The sequence below is a fragment of the Harpegnathos saltator genome, unplaced genomic scaffold, assembly GCF_003227715.2.
Source record: "Harpegnathos saltator strain DR-91 unplaced genomic scaffold, Hsal_v8.6 scaffold51, whole genome shotgun sequence".
Lineage (NCBI taxonomy): Eukaryota > Metazoa > Arthropoda > Insecta > Hymenoptera > Formicidae > Harpegnathos > Harpegnathos saltator.
In genome coordinates this window covers 384447-402442 of record NW_020230327.1, presented here as the reverse complement: position 1 = coordinate 402442, position 17996 = coordinate 384447, and the positions used below count along the sequence as shown (strand labels likewise).

General features: G+C 33.9%; 4 protein-coding genes across 9 annotated transcripts; 2 read left to right on the top strand and 2 right to left on the bottom strand.

The window, feature by feature from the left end:
* Window positions 1-1374: 1374 nt before the first annotated feature.
* LOC105184785 (dynein light chain 1, cytoplasmic) lies at window positions 1375-5145 on the bottom strand. Its single transcript, XM_011143804.3, has 3 exons — window positions 4733-5145; window positions 3245-3365; window positions 1375-2572 (listed from the first exon to the last, which is right to left on the bottom strand). The coding sequence occupies exons 2-3, from the start codon at window positions 3350-3352 to the stop codon at window positions 2411-2413; spliced, it is 270 nt and encodes an 89-aa protein (XP_011142106.1). The 5' UTR covers window positions 3353-3365; window positions 4733-5145; the 3' UTR covers window positions 1375-2410.
* Window positions 5146-6482: 1337 nt separating this feature from the next.
* On the top strand, window positions 6483-10483 carry cathD (cathepsin D). The gene is made up of 8 exons (XM_011143806.3): window positions 6483-6691; window positions 7902-8149; window positions 8647-8765; window positions 8913-9112; window positions 9233-9355; window positions 9548-9695; window positions 9844-9936; window positions 10021-10483. Exons 1-8 carry the CDS (start codon window positions 6630-6632, stop codon window positions 10180-10182), a joined length of 1155 nt encoding a protein of 384 aa, XP_011142108.1. The 5' UTR covers window positions 6483-6629; the 3' UTR covers window positions 10183-10483.
* Window positions 10484-10535: 52 nt separating this feature from the next.
* Window positions 10536-12103, bottom strand: LOC105184787 (ubiquinone biosynthesis O-methyltransferase, mitochondrial). Its single transcript, XM_019842162.2, has 4 exons — window positions 11938-12103; window positions 11217-11697; window positions 10964-11144; window positions 10536-10813 (listed from the first exon to the last, which is right to left on the bottom strand). Exons 1-4 carry the CDS (start codon window positions 12054-12056, stop codon window positions 10686-10688), a joined length of 909 nt encoding a protein of 302 aa, XP_019697721.1. The 5' UTR covers window positions 12057-12103; the 3' UTR covers window positions 10536-10685.
* A 292-nt stretch (window positions 12104-12395) lies between these two features.
* On the top strand, window positions 12396-15235 carry LOC112589442 (putative uncharacterized protein DDB_G0274535). 6 transcript variants are annotated; one of them, XM_025302677.1, is made up of 6 exons: window positions 12396-12462; window positions 12797-12934; window positions 13042-13224; window positions 13318-13410; window positions 13518-13637; window positions 13720-15235. In XM_025302677.1, exons 3-6 carry the CDS (start codon window positions 13061-13063, stop codon window positions 13832-13834), a joined length of 492 nt encoding a protein of 163 aa, XP_025158462.1. In that variant the 5' UTR covers window positions 12396-12462; window positions 12797-12934; window positions 13042-13060; the 3' UTR covers window positions 13835-15235. The 6 variants fall into 6 exon arrangements, with proteins under 6 accessions (XP_025158462.1, XP_025158464.1, XP_025158461.1 ...); XM_025302676.1 differs by having other exon boundaries at window positions 12424-12528; XM_025302674.1 differs by having other exon boundaries at window positions 12424-12614.
* The last annotated feature ends 2761 nt before the right edge of the window (window positions 15236-17996 follow it).

Sequence of the window (17996 nt, the reverse complement as noted above, 5' to 3'; positions counted from 1 at the left end):
CACGCAATATCGTGTGCATAGACACGTGTGAGTACGCGTGTATGCATATGTGTTCGCGACCGCAGCTCACTCTCTCTCTCCATTTTTGGCGTCATAATTTTTGAACAAAATTCCACCTCGTGATGTTTAATATCGCTCTCCGCAATAGCCTTGTTTTTACATCGTACGTTATACAACATTTAGCGCATGGAAAGTTACGAGTTTAGAGAAAGGTAAAATGCATCGTTTCGTGTGGAATTCGTTTTTATTGTTAAGCACAATAATATTCGTCTGCTTTTACCGCATCTTCTGCATGTTATTTAATCGCGAAGATATCTCTCAAAATATCTCTCGGTGGTACGGAACGGATTTCCACCGAGCAAGCTCGATCCTCCATGAAATACGAATATTGCCGTGCTAACCGCATTCGTATTTCGCTTATCAGCTTGTATGCATCTTCGAGTTATACGAAAAATAGTTTTATTTCATTTCCGGTACCTCGCACTATTTTGGTTTGAGAAAACGCGTCGGAAGCTGTGGTCCTGAAGTCAGCAAAATAAGCGAATACGGATCACCGTCACCTTAACAGCATTCTTCGCTCGGCACCTCGGGATGTATGTGTGTGTATATATATATACATATACATATATGTGCGTATGTATATAAGTATATATAACGTACGAAGTACAATAGGCATTTTAACAGCTACCGTCGATTTTATTCCGAGCCTATTTAGCGGTGCTTCTTGAACCGATTTCATGTAGCAAGTACGGCGAAAGCATAATGTACATCATCGTGTATAACACCGTAAAGATACAGATCATTCTGCTACTATTTATATATGCAATTTTTGTTTGAATAAAGTCGCTGGAATATATCTATTTATATATATATATGTATATATATATATGTATATACACAACAATAAATAAATAAAAAAAGAAACGTAAGGCGTTATAACATATCAGTTCAGGTATTTTCAGTCGATCTTCGGTACAGGATTCGATTTCTTTTCTTTTTTGCTCTTTTTTTCTTCAATTGTCGTGATTCTAACTTCGAGCACTTTCTGACTGCTTAAATTGTATTCGCTGCTTATAAAAAGTGGCATAGCGAGCTGTTGCTGCGAGAAAAAAAAAGACATTGCACGCTGGTAGTACTTTTGATAATATTTAATAGTCAGTCTAAAATTTGAACAATGTAGCAACGTTTACGATAATCAAATACTGCATGAAAAATCGTTTGAAAGATTGCACTATATATAAATAGTATATTATATAATGTATAATCTATATATGTATTTTATTATATATATATGTATGTATAAGTACCATAATATGGAGTGTTTAATATTACATAAAAGATAGAATTTAATCGGGCAGAAATATGATATCTCTCTCTCTCTCTCTCTTTCTGGAAACGAATAGTTTTTTCCCTAAGTATACATCGCCTCGAGATAAAACTTCTTGCATTAGTCTCTGTGCACAATATAAAAAATTGTGAAGGTAGCAATGAACGAGTCGTACATCGTTATTCAATAGCATGTTAGTTTTACATGGAAAAAAAGTTGTTAGAGTATTACGTGTACGACGGTATCATCGTACGACGAGATTGAGCTTTCTTTTCTTTTCCTTTTTTTCGATCCTTTTGAAAGTCCTTAAACTAACCGAAATTGTCATGTTAAAGTAAATATAAGGAATCGGTTATGATCGATGCGCAGTACATAAGGGATACAATATGATGGTTTTTTTTCAAATAATATAAAATAACGGTTTCAATCAATCACGAGCGGGAGTTACATTCATTATTGGCGATTACCTTACTGGGTACTGTGTATTCTCGCATTTGTGTAGAGAATCAAGCAAAATATTTCACTTGCGAATCCACCTAACGCGAAGTATATATTTATATATATATTTTATATATATATATAGTGCACTTAGTGTTCTTGAACACTATTATTAAACAATTACGCTAAAATTTGCTAATTTAAAATCGCCAGTATTGAACTCAACCGTTTTGCATATTACCTAATATAAAACAACACAACAAACTTGTTGGCATACAAAGTACATGTAACATGTAAGGTTGTATGTCATCTTATTCATTTTTTTTGCTTTCCAGTTCATTTCCCTACCCTTCAAAGTTTCTCCACAGAATTTATCCGTGTTTTATACTCCCACTTACATAACGATAAACAGTATTCAAGTCAGAACGTTCACATTTCTTTTATCGCTCATTTATCGGGCGCATGCATTAGTTTTAAAAGAAATTTTTGTTATGTATACATACACATACTGAAGGTCCTTTTACACATGTTTGGTGATTTTAAATGTAAACTTTTGTTTTCGCATAGTGAGCGAGAAGATGAGGAGAAAGGAAGGGAGGAAGGGAGGAGAAAAGGAAGGATGGAGAAAAGAGAATAGAAATCAGCTTATCCGCTCTTAAACAGGAGAATGGCTACCTGACCCAGATAGAAATAGATAAAATGTCTTGTTTCATGCGTCACATAGCTACCGAAATTACGTCCTACAATGCAATGCCACGTTGGGTTATACTTCTTGTCAAACTCTTTCTTGATATATGCCGCAATATCCTGAAAAAGGCCAATATCAATATAAGCTGATGGCAATATATAATATTAATGGTAAAATCAATAATGATATTGATCTAACAATTTCACTAGTATACCTCATATACATAAGGAATGACAAGTTTTCGAAAAAATATTTTTATGCAATTTAGATAATCATATTTAGATGTTATTTGCTTTTAATTGAAGCTTCCCATTTTATATTACTAAATTCTTATGAAATGAATGGATCCTTTCATCTGTACTACTTAAAATTAATATTTAACATTCTCTTTATTAATTATTTGCTTTATCGTAACATTCTATATTAATTTCTTTTATTATAGATTTTTATATGTGTATACACATGCAACTGTACCTTTTTTCGTCAAAATGCAATTAATCAAATAAAGCATTATTTTAACATACATTACATGCCTAGTAGAATTGTTTAGACTCCAATGGACCATTTAAATCAAATCTCATAGACACCCAATTATCATAGTCAAGTGCCCACAAAATATGATTTGTGCTATTATTGTCATTGGACAAGACATGATAGAACAAAGACTAAATATACCTAAGTATCTATATATATTTTGATCGTGTCTTACACATTCCCAGCATGCTCTTCAATAATATTCAGAAAATAGGTTACCTAGTACATTTATAACATAAGATAGAAGGAATATATACCTTTTCTATATTATATTTTTCAAGTGCTTGAGTAGCACAGTCTACAGCATCCTGCTGCATCTCCTCTGACATATCTGCATTCTTGATTACAGCCTTTCGGTCCGACATTTTTTCTATTGTCCTGAAACATAGAGAAAATCATGGTCACACGGTATACCGCCATTGTTCACAATAAAGTATATTTTTAATACTAATATTATACAAGAACTAATCAAACTTGCCTTGGCAAAATCACGATAAGAATTATATATTTGTACATACAGTCATATACACACACAGGGAACCATTAAATAATTTGAAAATAGCATGACTTAAACAAAATATAATCATTAATCGATGTGATGTGTCTCTTTCATCTAGATTTATATCACTTTCAAAATAAACAGCTTATTTATAAATGACATTATCGGTGTTTAGAGCCAATTGGAGTTAAATGTCACGCAGGTGAGACATGCTAATTAACGGCATATTGACGCGGGCCTCGCCAATGTAACGCGATCATGCGTACGCTATTAAAAAAATGTAATTGAGAAATTGAACGGATAAACCTGGATCGCGGAAAGCGCACGACTTTGACAGTAGCGTGTACATCCAACGCCGGCATGACAATACTTTAGTTGTGTGCGTGCAGCACTAGATCCAAGCAAGACAGAGACAGACGTAGAAATAGAGGTGGGGAGACAGGAGGTGAGAAAAAGAGAGAGGGAAGGAAGGGAGGGAGAAAGAGAGAGAGAGAAAGGGTAAGGGAGCGAGAATTCTACTGCTATTGCCGCGAATCTCGGTGCGAGGCACAAATAGAGAATAGGAGACAGAGAGAAAGCAAGTGAGTGAGAGATAGAGAGAGAGAGAGAGAGAGAGAGAGAGAGAGATAAAGTAGCGCGAATAGAGCAGAGACGACAGAGTGAAAGAAAGAGAACGAGGGACGGGAGGTGTGAGAGAAAGAGAGAGTGAGAACAGGATAGAACAGAGTATATGATTAAAGGAGGAGGAGGAGGAAGAGGAGGGCGAAACGCGGGAGGACGGTGTTTTGTCGATATGAGACAATAAAGAAAATGCTAATTCGGCCGGCACGCGAGAGCACGGAGCCGCGCGAAAGTGGGTCGCGCAACGATGCCGCTCGTCGTGTCGTCGACGACGGCGACGGTGGCAACGACGACCGTGGTGATGGTGGTGGTAGTGGCGGTGGCGACGAAGACGACGAGGACGGTTGCTTCGCCGTCTCCGGCGGAGCATCCCCGAGCCGCATCTGACGCAAGACCAGAACGTGCTCGAACGAATCCCGGCGATGAGCCAGGCTCTCGACGACGATGACGGCGGCGGCGGCGACGGCGGCGGTGGCGGCCGCGGCCGCCGCCGCCGCCGCTGCCGCCGCCGCCACCACCGCGACGATCGACGACGATGACTTTGTAATCGAGTGCCGCCGCATATCCACAGAGATTCGCGACGCGACGCGACGAGACGCTCTCGCGTATCCCGTGTTTTCTTTACCTTGTCTCGTTGACACTGTCTCCGGCGGATCACAAACGGGCTCGCCCTCCGGTCCGTGAATAGCCGCGAATACGTTATTTAACGCGCGCGTTGCAATTCGCGACAACGATGATTTGGAGACGCGACGATAGACGCGTGATCAAACGATGGACGACGTTATTGCCGTTCGGTTGCTGCTGCTGTTTCACACTCGGGGAGATTTTGCGCTCGTTGGCTCCTACGGGCCTCGAGAGAGATACGGTACCTCCGCGGCGAATCGGGCTCCGGACTGCGAGTAGTGCGGCCAAGTCGCGCGCGACACCGGCCTGTGATTGGCCGGCCGACAGGGTCTTCTATCAGGGTCTTCTATCGTCCCAGCATGCATCACGCGAGCGACGCGCGAACAAACGAAACGCACGGACAGATGAATGCTCCACGCGGGTGGAACTCCCGCACTGCGAATCCGCGAGTCCCCGTCGAGATATAGAAATGAATCAGCCATCTCGGGAGACGCGAGCCGCTCTCGCGCGTCTATCGGCGAGTTCTGCTAGTCTTGACCGCATGTGTTGCATGTGTCTCGTTATCTGCTCTCTCCAAGTGAGATGATAAGCGTACGATCGAACGTCCAGGGGGAGTGGAGCGTATACAAGAAGTGAATGGAAGTATGGAGACATCGGATAAAAATAATAGACCTCGGGTTATAAATAATAATAGATAAAGAGAACGAGGGAGTATGCGCAGAATTGCTAGAGAGATTCAAGAGCAAAGTTGAAGAAGGAAGCAAAGGTTCTAATAAGATTCGATTGATTATCTAAATGATAATTGATATCACTCGAAAATAATATTTGGTTCTACTTAGTTCTATATTCGTCTGTAAAATAATAACTTAAAAACTGATAGTATATCAGTACTCTTCTTTCTTCAAACAAACACTTCAAACGCTCATCTTTTCTCCCTCTCTTCATTCTACCAAAAGAACCAAAAGTATTAACGCGTGTATACTTTCATGGTATTCTGAGTATATGAACAATTATATATATATATATATATATGTATGTATGTATGTATGTATATATGTATACAAATAAATGTAATCGAATGATTATTATGTAAATATAATCAACGAGCTGCACGAACGAATCAAGAGCCTTCTTAAATTTTATTCGCGATAAAACGATACGCGGCGAGCTTAATTTTTATTATTGACCGTAAGCGCAACTTTCGTACGCAAGTATGAATTTCCGTATGCAATTTTATATAATACAATATTTCAGCTTTGACCGATGATAATACTTTGTTTCGCGCAGCGCTGATATGGCTTGTCTTCAACTGCGATGTTACTTCGCTCAAGTTTAACGATTTCATTTGCAAAGTGCAGTCTCTCATGCATTCGCCTAGTCAGTGAGAACAATGCATTTGCCGATGTACGAGGCAGGCTCACTCCTCATTCATTAATCATTCATCTATTTCTGTACGTCGGAAGCGCGCGAGTCAAAGAAAATATACGCAGAAAGATATTTTTGAGCTTGATTAATAAAGAAAGTGCTCTTTATCTGCGTCTTCCGCCGACCGATCGGACGATATGATGACATGCACTTCAATCCCGTTCGCCAATCAGCGCTGTCGTTTTCGGTGCCTCTTGAAAATACGGCCGCGCGATTGGTCAGCCGATGGAATTCGAACACTTCGCGCCTCATATCGTGCTCCCTTCTACCGCGCGCAGTGCACTCAATGGTATATATAAACGTCCCTCTGAATCGATAAATTGCTATAGTGAGCTGCAGTTGAGAGCGCTAGTGATCACTCGGCTTCTCGTTTCTTCGTCGTCTCTGGTTGCAAGTACGGACAGAAATCCGACGTCTAAATTTGCGTCGTGACTGTTTCTTTCTAAGTTTGGTCATTGAAAAATTCGTGAGATATGTTCCGCATTCTCGTGACGATCGTCGCACTCTTTGTGCTAAGCGACGCGAAATTACATAGGTAAGTAAATCGAAACGATTACAACATTTAGGCTACGTTCCGATATTCACTGCCAGCACTGAAATTCTATAGTATACATGACACAAACTATGTATTTTCAGTACTGGCAGTAAATTTCGGAACGCAGCCATACATGACATCGCATGACATGTATCAATTACGGATCACTCGATAAAAGCCCCCGTGTCAATTTGAATATCGCTGAATATTGAAGATTATGAATCAAATGTCTGAAATATGACAAGCCACTCTCTAACTACGTTCGTGGCTAGCTCCGTCACGATTAGTCAAATTTTAATTTTCAAAATCCGTTATCCTCAATCTGCGAAAATTGATTTTGTTACCGTCATCGTGGACCTTTGTAACCATATAAAATATAATTGATGCATGGAAAATGATTTTAAGTCTCTGGAAAAGTGTATTTTCGTTCATCATTACGAAAAAAGATATGTTTAATATTAGGACACAAGTAGTATATTTCTTTACGATAAGATATATTTACTTTAAGCTTCAAATAGAGTGATAACTTAGGTGTCAAATCAAAAATTTTGTGAAAATTTGCTCTTTCATATTTATCTGTAAAACTTTTTCAAGGAAATATCATATATTGAAAGTGTAAAAAGATTACTGATAAATATATTTATGAGATACTCAAATTATATCTTTCACTTTATCTCACGTGTAAATAAATGAGCTAAAAGTAGCATGTTATGATGTATCCTTGGTTTAGCAGACTTCATCAGTATCACTCTGCTCTTGGAAGCTTGCCTACCTTATTCCAAATATTATTTGTCCCCCCTCAATGAACAATTGTATATTGTCTTCTACTGTTAAATGTGTGCTAGAGTAGATATATATCATCTATTCTAGTCAAATGGTATTCTACCCAAAACTGTAGACTTTAGACAAAAATGATAATGAAATAATATTTTGTGTATGTACAATTTAGAAAGAAAAAATGATTAATTTAGCTTTATAATTAATTATAATTATAATTAATTAAAACTAATTTGATATGACCTTGAATATAGGAATATATTTAACACTTGTATCATAAACACTTAAGACAATATCTAGAGCAAAGCTTTAAATATATGCTCTTTTCTTTTAAAAGATGAGTCGCAGTGTTCTTTATATGACTGATCGCTTATACCAATAGATAAAGATATTTATATTTATATGTACATATATGTATTGCAATGCTTTTAAGGATCCAATTGCACAAGACAGAATCTATTCGAAGAATTCTGCAGGAAGTTGGTACAGATTTGCATCAAGTTCGTTTATACGGAGTTACTACTCCTACACCAGAACCCTTGTCCAATTACTTGGATGCTCAATACTATGGCGTAATTACCATTGGGACTCCACCACAGGAATTCAGAGTGATTTTTGATACAGGTTCTTCAAATCTTTGGGTACCATCCAAAAAGTGCAGCATTACTAACATTGCTTGCTGTAAGTATGCTATTGTATTTTACTGCTTCATTATTTATATATTTACATTTATATTTGAAGCATTTGTTATATAAAGTTATATAATCATTTGGATAATTGGGGTAATTAGGGGAATAATTATATATCAGTTAAAAGTGTAAATCACATTAATCTTAACACTATGGTATTCTATTCTATATATATCCATATCTCAGATAAATCTTTAAAATAACTTTAAAACTGAATGAATATGATTTAAAAAGACAAAATTTTTTATAACAAATATTATAGAAACATACTTCATTTACTGTAGACTTATTTATGCAATTTATCACTCCCTCTTAAGATGTAAGTGACCTTTGATACACTAAGATAAAATTATGAATCATAACAATGTATTCATCTAATTATATCTGGTAACTAAAGAAACAATAGATTGTTTATCCAGATTATTAAAATTATTTATTATTGTTGAGAAAAAACTTATATTATTATTTAAATTCCATTGTGATTTACAGTGTTGCATCACAAATATGACAGCAGAAAATCCAGCACATACCAGAAGAATGGCACTGAATTCGCTATTCGTTATGGTTCTGGCAGTCTGTCTGGTTTCTTATCATCTGATGTAGTGAATGTGAGTCATTCCACGAAAAGAAATTTGATAAGATATAAGTATGATCTAATAGTAAATCTTTACTGAGTGTTCTTTACATATTAACGTTTTCACTATTCTCGATAGAAAATGTACAATATTTTATCACTAATGTCAATATTTTTGCAGATTGGTGGATTAAATGTTCAAGGTCAAACATTCGCGGAAGCTGTCAAAGAACCAGGTTTGGTCTTCGTCGCCGCAAAATTCGACGGTATATTAGGAATGGGTTACTCCACAATTGCTGTTGATGGAGTGACTCCCGTCTTCTACAATATGGTGAAACAAGATTTGGTACCGAAAGCTGTTTTCAGCTTTTATCTTAATCGGTACATATCTTCTATTTTACTGTTAAAAGATTTGATGTTTAAAAACATCTGTTTAATTCGCTAAATCAAATATTGCCTTTCCATATTATAATAAAAAAAGAATATAATCTAATCACATAGCGACCCTGATGCTAAAGTGGGCGGTGAAATGTTGTTGGGTGGTTCTGATTCGGATCATTATGAAGGTGAATTCACATATGTTCCCGTTAGTCGCAAAGGATATTGGCAATTCGCAATGGACAGGTATATAACTATATTCTCTGGAAAAAAAGAACGGAATTTTATGATAGAAATCTACATAAATAACAATAGAATAAAAGATAAAAGCCTAGTAACACTATATGGAATTATTATTAACTTTCTCCAGTTCTTATATTTTCTGAATTATACATCGCTTGCACTTTCACGCACATAATTTACATTATCGTTTTGCAGTATTCAAGTACATGGTCACACTCTGTGCGCGTCTGGTTGTCAGGCTATCGCTGACACTGGCACCTCATTGATAGCTGGACCAGTCGAGGAAGTCGCAGTTATTAACAGTTTAATAGGAGCCACTACTATCATAGCTGGAGAGGCAATAGTAAATAAACGATTAATTTTGTACTTTTCACTGATATAAAGATTTTATCACACATTTTCTACAAGCAACACAAACATCTAAATTTTAATATTTCAAATTATGCAGAGATTATTACCAAAACTATAATTTTATGTGCTCTTACTCGAAGGTTGATTGCGATTTGATTGAGAAGTTACCCGGAATAGATGTCATCATAGGTGGTAAGATGTTCAGTCTTAGTGGTAAAGACTATATTCTTCGAGTAAGTAACATAAATCTTGATTCATACTTTACTGTAAAATTACCAAAATAGAAATTTTATGCATCATGTTTGAATTCTTCGTAGGTTAAGCAGTTTGGTAAAACGATATGCATGAGCGGCTTCATGGGTATGGATATTCCTCCGCCAAACGGACCACTATGGATTTTGGGTGATGTGTTTATTGGCCGTTTCTATACTGAATTCGACATGGAGAATGACCGAGTGGGATTCGCTGTGGCAAAATAAAATAATTGATTCTGTTCCTGTTCCAAGTTTATCATTAAAAGAACGAAAAAAAGTGTAACAATCGAAATTAAGATCAAGTAAAATTCATTTAGCATAATGATCAAATCTATGTTTATTGCTTTGTAATTGTTACTTATCGACGATTTAAGAAGTGTGTCGTGAAATATACTTTTATAATATTTTAGAAAAGTAAAACAAACATGTATAATTTCGATACTTAATGTTTAATCAATGCATCTTTTTTGTGCATAATACAGATGTAACTAAAGATGTTGAAATGGAATTAAATTTGTTGAAATAAATAATGTATTCTTTTCATACTATGTACCAATTTTATTTAATAATAATACCAATTCCAATATATTTATACTTATTCTGAATAAAATACCTCAGCTATATTATATCTTTGAAGTATTTTAGTATACAATGATCTTTGACCATAGTATCATAGTACATACATGTACATCTTATTATGTTCATAAAATATTTTATACAGAGAAAAATTATACATCGATTTCTTTCTTCTTGACTGCATGGAGGCCATAGCAAAATGCTGTGCTGGATGACAAAGACCATTCCTTAATTATTGGATTATATACTATTCCATAAATTAATTTAGTCTTACAACCATCTGTAAAATAAAAATATTAAAAGAAAATCCTCAAGTTGTCTGATGCAAAAGTACTTGCATGAATGATTTTTACATATTATAATTTCATATATTTCTTCGTGCAAAAAGTATCTTTAAGTAACACTATATATAATCTAGGTAAAAATTTACTTTTTTCCAATATACATTGAATTTCACAGGGAAGAATAAAGTTATTCCAATCATGGGTGCCGCGAGGTATTATATTTATAACATATTCAGCAACTATAATACCAAAAAACCAAGAGATTAGAGTTTTGTTCGGTGTTGTTATAAAAATTGATCCACCAGGCTTCAGAAGTCTTACACATTCCTGTAGTAAATATTTGTAAAGTGATTAATTCGATATTTAATATTTTAGGTAATTTCTAATGTGATATCATACCCTTAGAAATAATTTTTGGTTATATACATGTTCTATAACTTCAGAGGATACAACAACATCGTACAGTTTTTCATTCTCACCAGAGAATTCCTCTATGGTTGAGTGAACATAGTTTACATTCTTCGATATATTAGAATCTAACTCTGCATGCAGCTTAGCAATATTTATTAATTCTTCTGATGCATCTATTCCAGTTACTTGTGCTCCTATTCTAGCTAAAGCCTCAGATAGGATACCTCCTCCACAGCCAACATCTACAATCTTAACTCCTTGCAATGACATGTTTGGAGTCTGTTCTTTGAAACCAATATTAGCCAGACCATCTCTTATAAATTGTACTCTAAGTGGGTTAAATGCATGAAGGATTTTTATTTTACTGTTTTCACCCCACCAGTCATCTTTTAGTTTGCTGTGATGCTTGACATCTTTAATATTTATGGTTGATGTTGATCTGACTAATGTATAATTGATTTTTTTCAATCTGTTAAATCAGACAACCAATATACTTCATATTTAATCCGACAAACACTTCTCGGTGATTTGTGTAAATATTGAAAATCGAAATCTGATAAAATTATTGATAAGACCACTAGTAATCTGATAAAATTATAGATAAAATCAGCATTTTGTAACCAGTAAACAAATTTATAAAAAAGTCGGAACGGAACATTGTTATATAATTGATACAGTTAAATATCATAATAACAATTAAACAGTATACCTATTATAGAGAATAATTCTCTGTAGCCCACAAGGGTAAATAAAACTTTTCAAAATATTCATGCTTGCATTATATAAAATAAAAGAATAAATAATCAAAAGATGATCTTCACATAACATAGACCTATATGACAAGTGGTTAATTTTAATTGAAAATTTGCACTTTATAATTAAATATTCTGAGTTATATGTAACAAACAATTGTGTGTAATCTTATTTTAATTTCACAAATGCACTGTCCAGATTATTTTAACTCTTATATTGTAAAGAGAATAAGAAGTATTCATATGTCACAGATCATTGCAACAACATTGTAGCAACCTTGCAATAATGCAAATTGTAATAAAGAGGCATACTCATAGACATAATAAGAATAGACTGCGTGTGAGGGTCAAAACTTGAAAATCAAGTAGAAAGAGACGGACAATAGGTGCCGAGTATCTTTCTCTCTCACACAAGGAAAGGAGTGGGGAAAGAGTGGGGAGCAAAAAAGAGTAGTGAAACAGCTGTATGCGGTTGAAAAAAGGTGCGTAGTCGGTTCCCAGTTTATTTGCTGTACGATTCAGGAGATGCTCTGCTTTATTTATTTAAAGTTAGTATCAACGTATTGTTACGCGCTTAATTTCCTTGCGATCACACGCGCATGTCGGTCATAGCAGGATTAAGGGTAGCGTGAAGGTTAGAATCACATTGGAAGATCTTCTCTAACTGCTCTGTCCGCGTTTCTCTGCAGCTTTATTTCTCTACTTTCCTTCTAATGCTTCGGACATTCGTTTCGCATTTTCATTTAAGAAAAACTGATTATTCTGTCAGTGTTGTGTCAATGCTGGTGTGTTGCTAAAAGTTTTTGTTGACTACAGTTAATCGAATCCGTCGACGCACCATAGCATATACATATTCACGGAGAAAACAAGGAATAAAATAATTTAAAAAATAGTTATTACGTGCTGTATTTGTGGTGTGGAAGAAAACCCTCTTTATCCACGATCATTTCATAAGTAATTTAAAAAATATATTTGTATTCAATATGAATGTAAACATATCGTAATTAATAATATATATACACATATATATAAGTGAAAATATATATGTAAAAAATTTACAGAATCCCAAAAAATGAAGAAATGCGAAAAAAATGGTTTCACGTTATTGGCCGTGATGTATCTTACAAAGGAGTAAAAATATGTGACCACTTTACAAAAAATGACTATCATGAAATGAATGAATATAAACAAAATAAAATATTGAGAAAGACTGCAGTTCCATTAATTTTCGTGGAAGAAAATTGGTGAGAATGTTAAATTATAAATAAGAACATATATGTAATAATCTTACAGGAAGATGCAATAAATCCATTACATTGAAATATTTTGTTTTGTAGTAAACATGTGGAGAAGGATACAGATACCAATTTAAGCACAGATATAAATACAAATACAGCAGAAAATAATGACATAGACAATAAAAGAAATAGGTAAGAAACACTAAAGATACACTAAGATATACACCAAAAGGGAAAATAAAGTTATCGTAATATATAAGATAAAACATTAATGTATGTGAATATTTTTTGTTTTATAGTGAAAATACGAGTAAGAATTCCATTACGGACACAGATGCAGATATACATACACATGTAGCAGAAGATGTTAATAACATAAACATCTATAGCAACCATAGTAATAATCACAGTAGAAAAAGGTGAGATATCTAAAGATTTAAATAATTTTTCCTATCGGGTATTATTCCAACAAATTATAAATTATCAAAATTTTATTTTCAGGAAATTGTCGCAAGAGAATTTTAGAAACTCAAAAATTAAAAAAATATTTGTAAACACTTCTAAACATGCTACAAAATGCTTCCGTAAAACAGATTTTGTGTCTGATGCAAAATGAGAGCAGTTTGTAAGATATGTGTCATATATTCGAAATGAAACAAAAAATATGTGGCAAAAGAAAAACCGTATGCAGAAGAAAGTTTTAACTTATAAAGATTTGCTTCAGGACCTGAAAAGTAAAAACTTTATAACAAATAATGGTATAGATGCAATCAAAGTAAGTTGAGTTTAGTTATTTTCCATTCGCAGAAAGATTTGAAATTCACATTGTCCACAATATTTATTCTCTTATAAGAAAGTTCATGATAACTCTCCAATCACAATGTAACTTCATCATAATATTGACTCTTATAGAAAGGTCCATGATAATGAAGCAAATGATAGAACAATACTTGATTTCTACATCATGTTAAAAATATGATATAACAAATGTTGTGTATATACATATACCCTCTCAATCTACAAATCTACAAATGCACTAATGATGTTATATCTTCGTTCTAAATAAGTTATTATGTATATGTCTATGCGTACAACCATTTGTCTCCTTGATTTCTTCTGTTTTTATATCTATATTTTGTACTTCCTTTTTCTTTATTTAGGATATATTGTCACCTGTTATGCAACAGTTGCTACTTACAATGTTAAATAAGAAGCGAAAAAAGTCGTTCCCCGAAAGTTTAAAAAGTTTTGCATGCACGTTACATTTTCATTCGCCTGCAGCATATTTGTATGTAAGAAAAATGTTTTTAAAAAGTTTACCTCACCCCAGTACACTGCGCATGAGGACGCAGACAATTCGTAGCAATTTCGGTATATCTGAACAATCGTTTAAAACTAAACTCGATAAGGTGCAAAATGCTAGAGAGAAAGGAAAAAACTTAGTTTTCAATATAACTTTTGATGAAATGAATATTAAGAAAAAAGTTGATTGGGACGGCAAAGAATTACACGATTTTATTGAAACGGGTATTAAAGATAGTAAGTCTGACAGTCTGCCACTTGCTACCCATATCCTTCTTTTTATGTTAGTGTGCATAAATGATCATTTTAAAATCCCAATTGCATTTTATGTTATCGAGGCATTAAATGGTAAGGAAAAAGCAAATTTGTTAAATAACATTTTAAGTATTCTCCATGAAAAAGCAATTTACGTTGTTAGTATTACATTTGATGGAGCAACTTCTAATATTGCAATGTGCGAGATACTAGGCGCACAGTTAAAACATGTCAATTTTGAACATATTGTTCCATATTTTAAGCATCCTATTAACAAATCTAAAAATATTTATATTTTTTATGATGCATGTCACATGTTGAAGCTTGTGAGGAATGCAATTAGTAAAGGGGTTATTAAAGATAAAGACAAAAATGTAATAAGTTGGAACTTTCTGAAAGAATTAGTAAATGTGCAAACTGTGGAAAAATTACATGTTGCCAATAAAATGCGAAAAAGACATATACAGTTTTTTAATGAAAAGATGAAAGTTAATCTAGCAGCACAAACATTAAGTAATTCTGTAGCTGATGCATTGACGTTTTTAGAATATGAATTAAAAGAACCAAGATTTATAGGAGCTTCAACTACTGCAACATTTTGTAAAACTTTCAATGACATATTTGATATCTTAAATTCACGTAACATATACAATAAAACTGAAAATAAACATGCAATAACAAGAAATACATTATGTACTATTAAAGATAAAGCTAAAACTTTTATGCATTACATTGCTTCCTTAACGATAAATGATATTCCCGTATTATAAAGCATCCTCAAAACAGGTTTCATTGGATTTATAATTAATTTGCAGAACATTATTGCATTAGCAGAAGAATTATTTAATGTAAATGCAATAATCTTTCTTCTTAGATATAAATTATCACAGGACCATATCGAAACTTTTTTTTCATTGATTAGAAGAATGCATGGTTGGAATAATAATCTTAGCGTAAAGCAATTTAAGGTGTCATATAGAAAGATATTGCATTTAGCGAATGTATCAGTCTCATTGAATGCTAATTGCATTCCACAAGATGATACTGTATTGCTAACACTTTCACATGAATCTACGAATGATATACAGACAATTAACGAACATGTAGAACAAAATAAAGATACTATTTTAGAAGAAAGATCTTTAGAAGATGAACCTTCAGATCTCATCTTTATTGAGCATAATTATGTATTACGTGATAAAAAAGTTAATGAATATGCTGAAGAAATCATTGCTTACATATCAGGATATGTTGCTAAAACTATTATGAAAAGAATTAATTGTTCAGAATGCAAACAATTACTTTCAAATAATACATATAAACAGTTGAATATAGATCGTACCAGTAAACTTATACAGATAAAGGATCTAGGCAACTTATGTAAAGCATCAAATGATGTGATTACGATATGTAAGATAGCATATAAAATAGTACGATGTAATCAACATGGACTATTTACAAATAAAAATATTCTTGCACATCTCATCATGTGAGGCTGTACGCTCCATTCCTGTGCATATATTTGACTATAATAATCATATATTCGATCAAAGTCCACTTTTTGATCACCGAAACCAAATAATTAAATTAATTTTGAAAACATTTTTTAATTTAATTTTAAAACATGAAAGTACATCATTCGCAGATTCGATACAACGAGTTCGGATGAAAAATAATAAAATAACCTTGTTCAAAAATCAATAAATAAACAACAACTTATATAAAAATATATATATATTTTTTTAATAAAGATTATATTACTTTGTAATATTGATATTTTTATTACAACTTTTCCACACATATTCATGTATAAAATATTTAATCGTTTCAATATAAATGTTTACACGTAGTTTATAATAGTTGAAACACATTTATCTCTAAATTTTAAACGGTTTTATTTAACATTACACAACTTTTTTTAACCTAACATCATGTATATAGCACGTTATATATTACTACGCATCACTGCGCATGCGTGAGCAGAGAAAGAAAGATACTCGGCACTTGCTTTCTGTCTCTTTCTACCTGATCTTCAGTCTTCACAAGAGTACACGCGCAGTCTATTCTTACTATGTCTATGGGCATACCGTGCCTATAAAGCCCCTTGCACAATGCCAGGCAACAGGCAATAAGAATAAAAATAGACCAATCACAATAAATTATTCTTGTAATAGTTGATAAATAATTCTTCTGCTAATGCAATAATGTTCTGCAAATTAATTATAAATCCAATGAAACCTGTTTTGAGGATGCTTTGTAATACGGGAATATAATTTATCGTTAAGGAAGCAATGTAATGCATAAAAGTTTTAGCTTTATCTTTAATAGTACATAATGTATTTCTTGTTATTGCATGTTTATTTTCAGTTTTATTGTATATGTTACGTGAATTTAAGATATCAAATATGTCATTGAAAGTTTTACAAAATGTTGCAGTAGTTGAAGCTCCTATAAATCTTGGTTCTTTTAATTCATATTCTAAAAACGTCAATGCATCAGCCACAGAATTACTTAATGTTTGTGCTGCTAGATTAACTTTCATCTTTTCATTAAAAAATACGCGAAATTGCTAGTTGAAACGAGATGAGATATTCATATTTCAGCAATGGCTGAACCGATCGACGTTTTTTTAGTCCCAATCGATTCAGCCTTAAAAAATAGGAAGAAAAGTGTCCTAGTGTTTTTTGTGTACGTTGTCTCCAAGTATATATATTTTAAGACAAAGTCCAAATTACGGAAAATTACGATTCAGTAAGAAAGTAAGAATAAAAAAAAACACTAGACCGCTGAGGAGAGGGGATTTGTGCATCTCGTTTTTCCGACACAGTACCGCGATACTGTAACTCGTTATTGGAGTTAACGACACTTTCGTTATCGTTACGCAGCTTTTGTATACCGTAGAAAAGCTGCGCAATAATAACGAAACTGTCGTTAACTCCAATAACGAGTTACAGAATCGCAGCACAGAGGCGTTACGAGCGCGCTGAAGAAGCAAAGAGCAGCGAGTGCGAGTGAGCAAGCGATAGAGAGTAAGAGAGAGAAGAATATTGCTAGAATACAGGAGGTGGAAATGTGTGACAGAGAGAAAGAGAGAGAGAGAGAGGGAGAACGCGGGAGAAAACGAGGGAGAGAACGGGGGAGAGAACGGGAGAGAGAACGAGAAAGAGAACGGGAGAAAGAACGAGAAAGAGAACGAGAGAGAGAGAACGAGAAAGAGAACG

Coding starts and splice junctions, on each gene's coding strand:
- LOC105184785 (XM_011143804.3), bottom strand. CDS start 3,352: ATGTCGGACCGAAAGGCTGTAATCAAGAATGCAGATATGTCAGAGGAG. Junction 2,573..3,244: donor AAAAATATAATATAGAAAAG/GTATATATTCCT, acceptor GGCCTTTTTCAG/GATATTGCGGCATATATCAA.
- cathD (XM_011143806.3), top strand. CDS start 6,630: ATGTTCCGCATTCTCGTGACGATCGTCGCACTCTTTGTGCTAAGCGAC. Junction 8,766..8,912: donor TATCATCTGATGTAGTGAAT/GTGAGTCATTCC, acceptor ATATTTTTGCAG/ATTGGTGGATTAAATGTTCA. Junction 9,356..9,547: donor TGGCAATTCGCAATGGACAG/GTATATAACTAT, acceptor ATCGTTTTGCAG/TATTCAAGTACATGGTCACA.
- LOC105184787 (XM_019842162.2), bottom strand. CDS start 12,056: ATGTTATGTGAAGATCATCTTTTGATTATTTATTCTTTTATTTTATAT. Junction 11,698..11,937: donor AGAATTATTCTCTATAATAG/GTATACTGTTTA, acceptor CTGATTTAACAG/ATTGAAAAAAATCAATTATA. Junction 10,814..10,963: donor TCAATGTATATTGGAAAAAA/GTAAATTTTTAC, acceptor TTTATTTTACAG/ATGGTTGTAAGACTAAATTA.
- LOC112589442 (XM_025302673.1), top strand. CDS start 12,506: ATGCTCTGCTTTATTTATTTAAA. Junction 12,529..13,041: donor CTCTGCTTTATTTATTTAAA/GTTAGTATCAAC, acceptor AAAAATTTACAG/AATCCCAAAAAATGAAGAAA. Junction 13,638..13,719: donor AATAATCACAGTAGAAAAAG/GTGAGATATCTA, acceptor TTTTATTTTCAG/GAAATTGTCGCAAGAGAATT.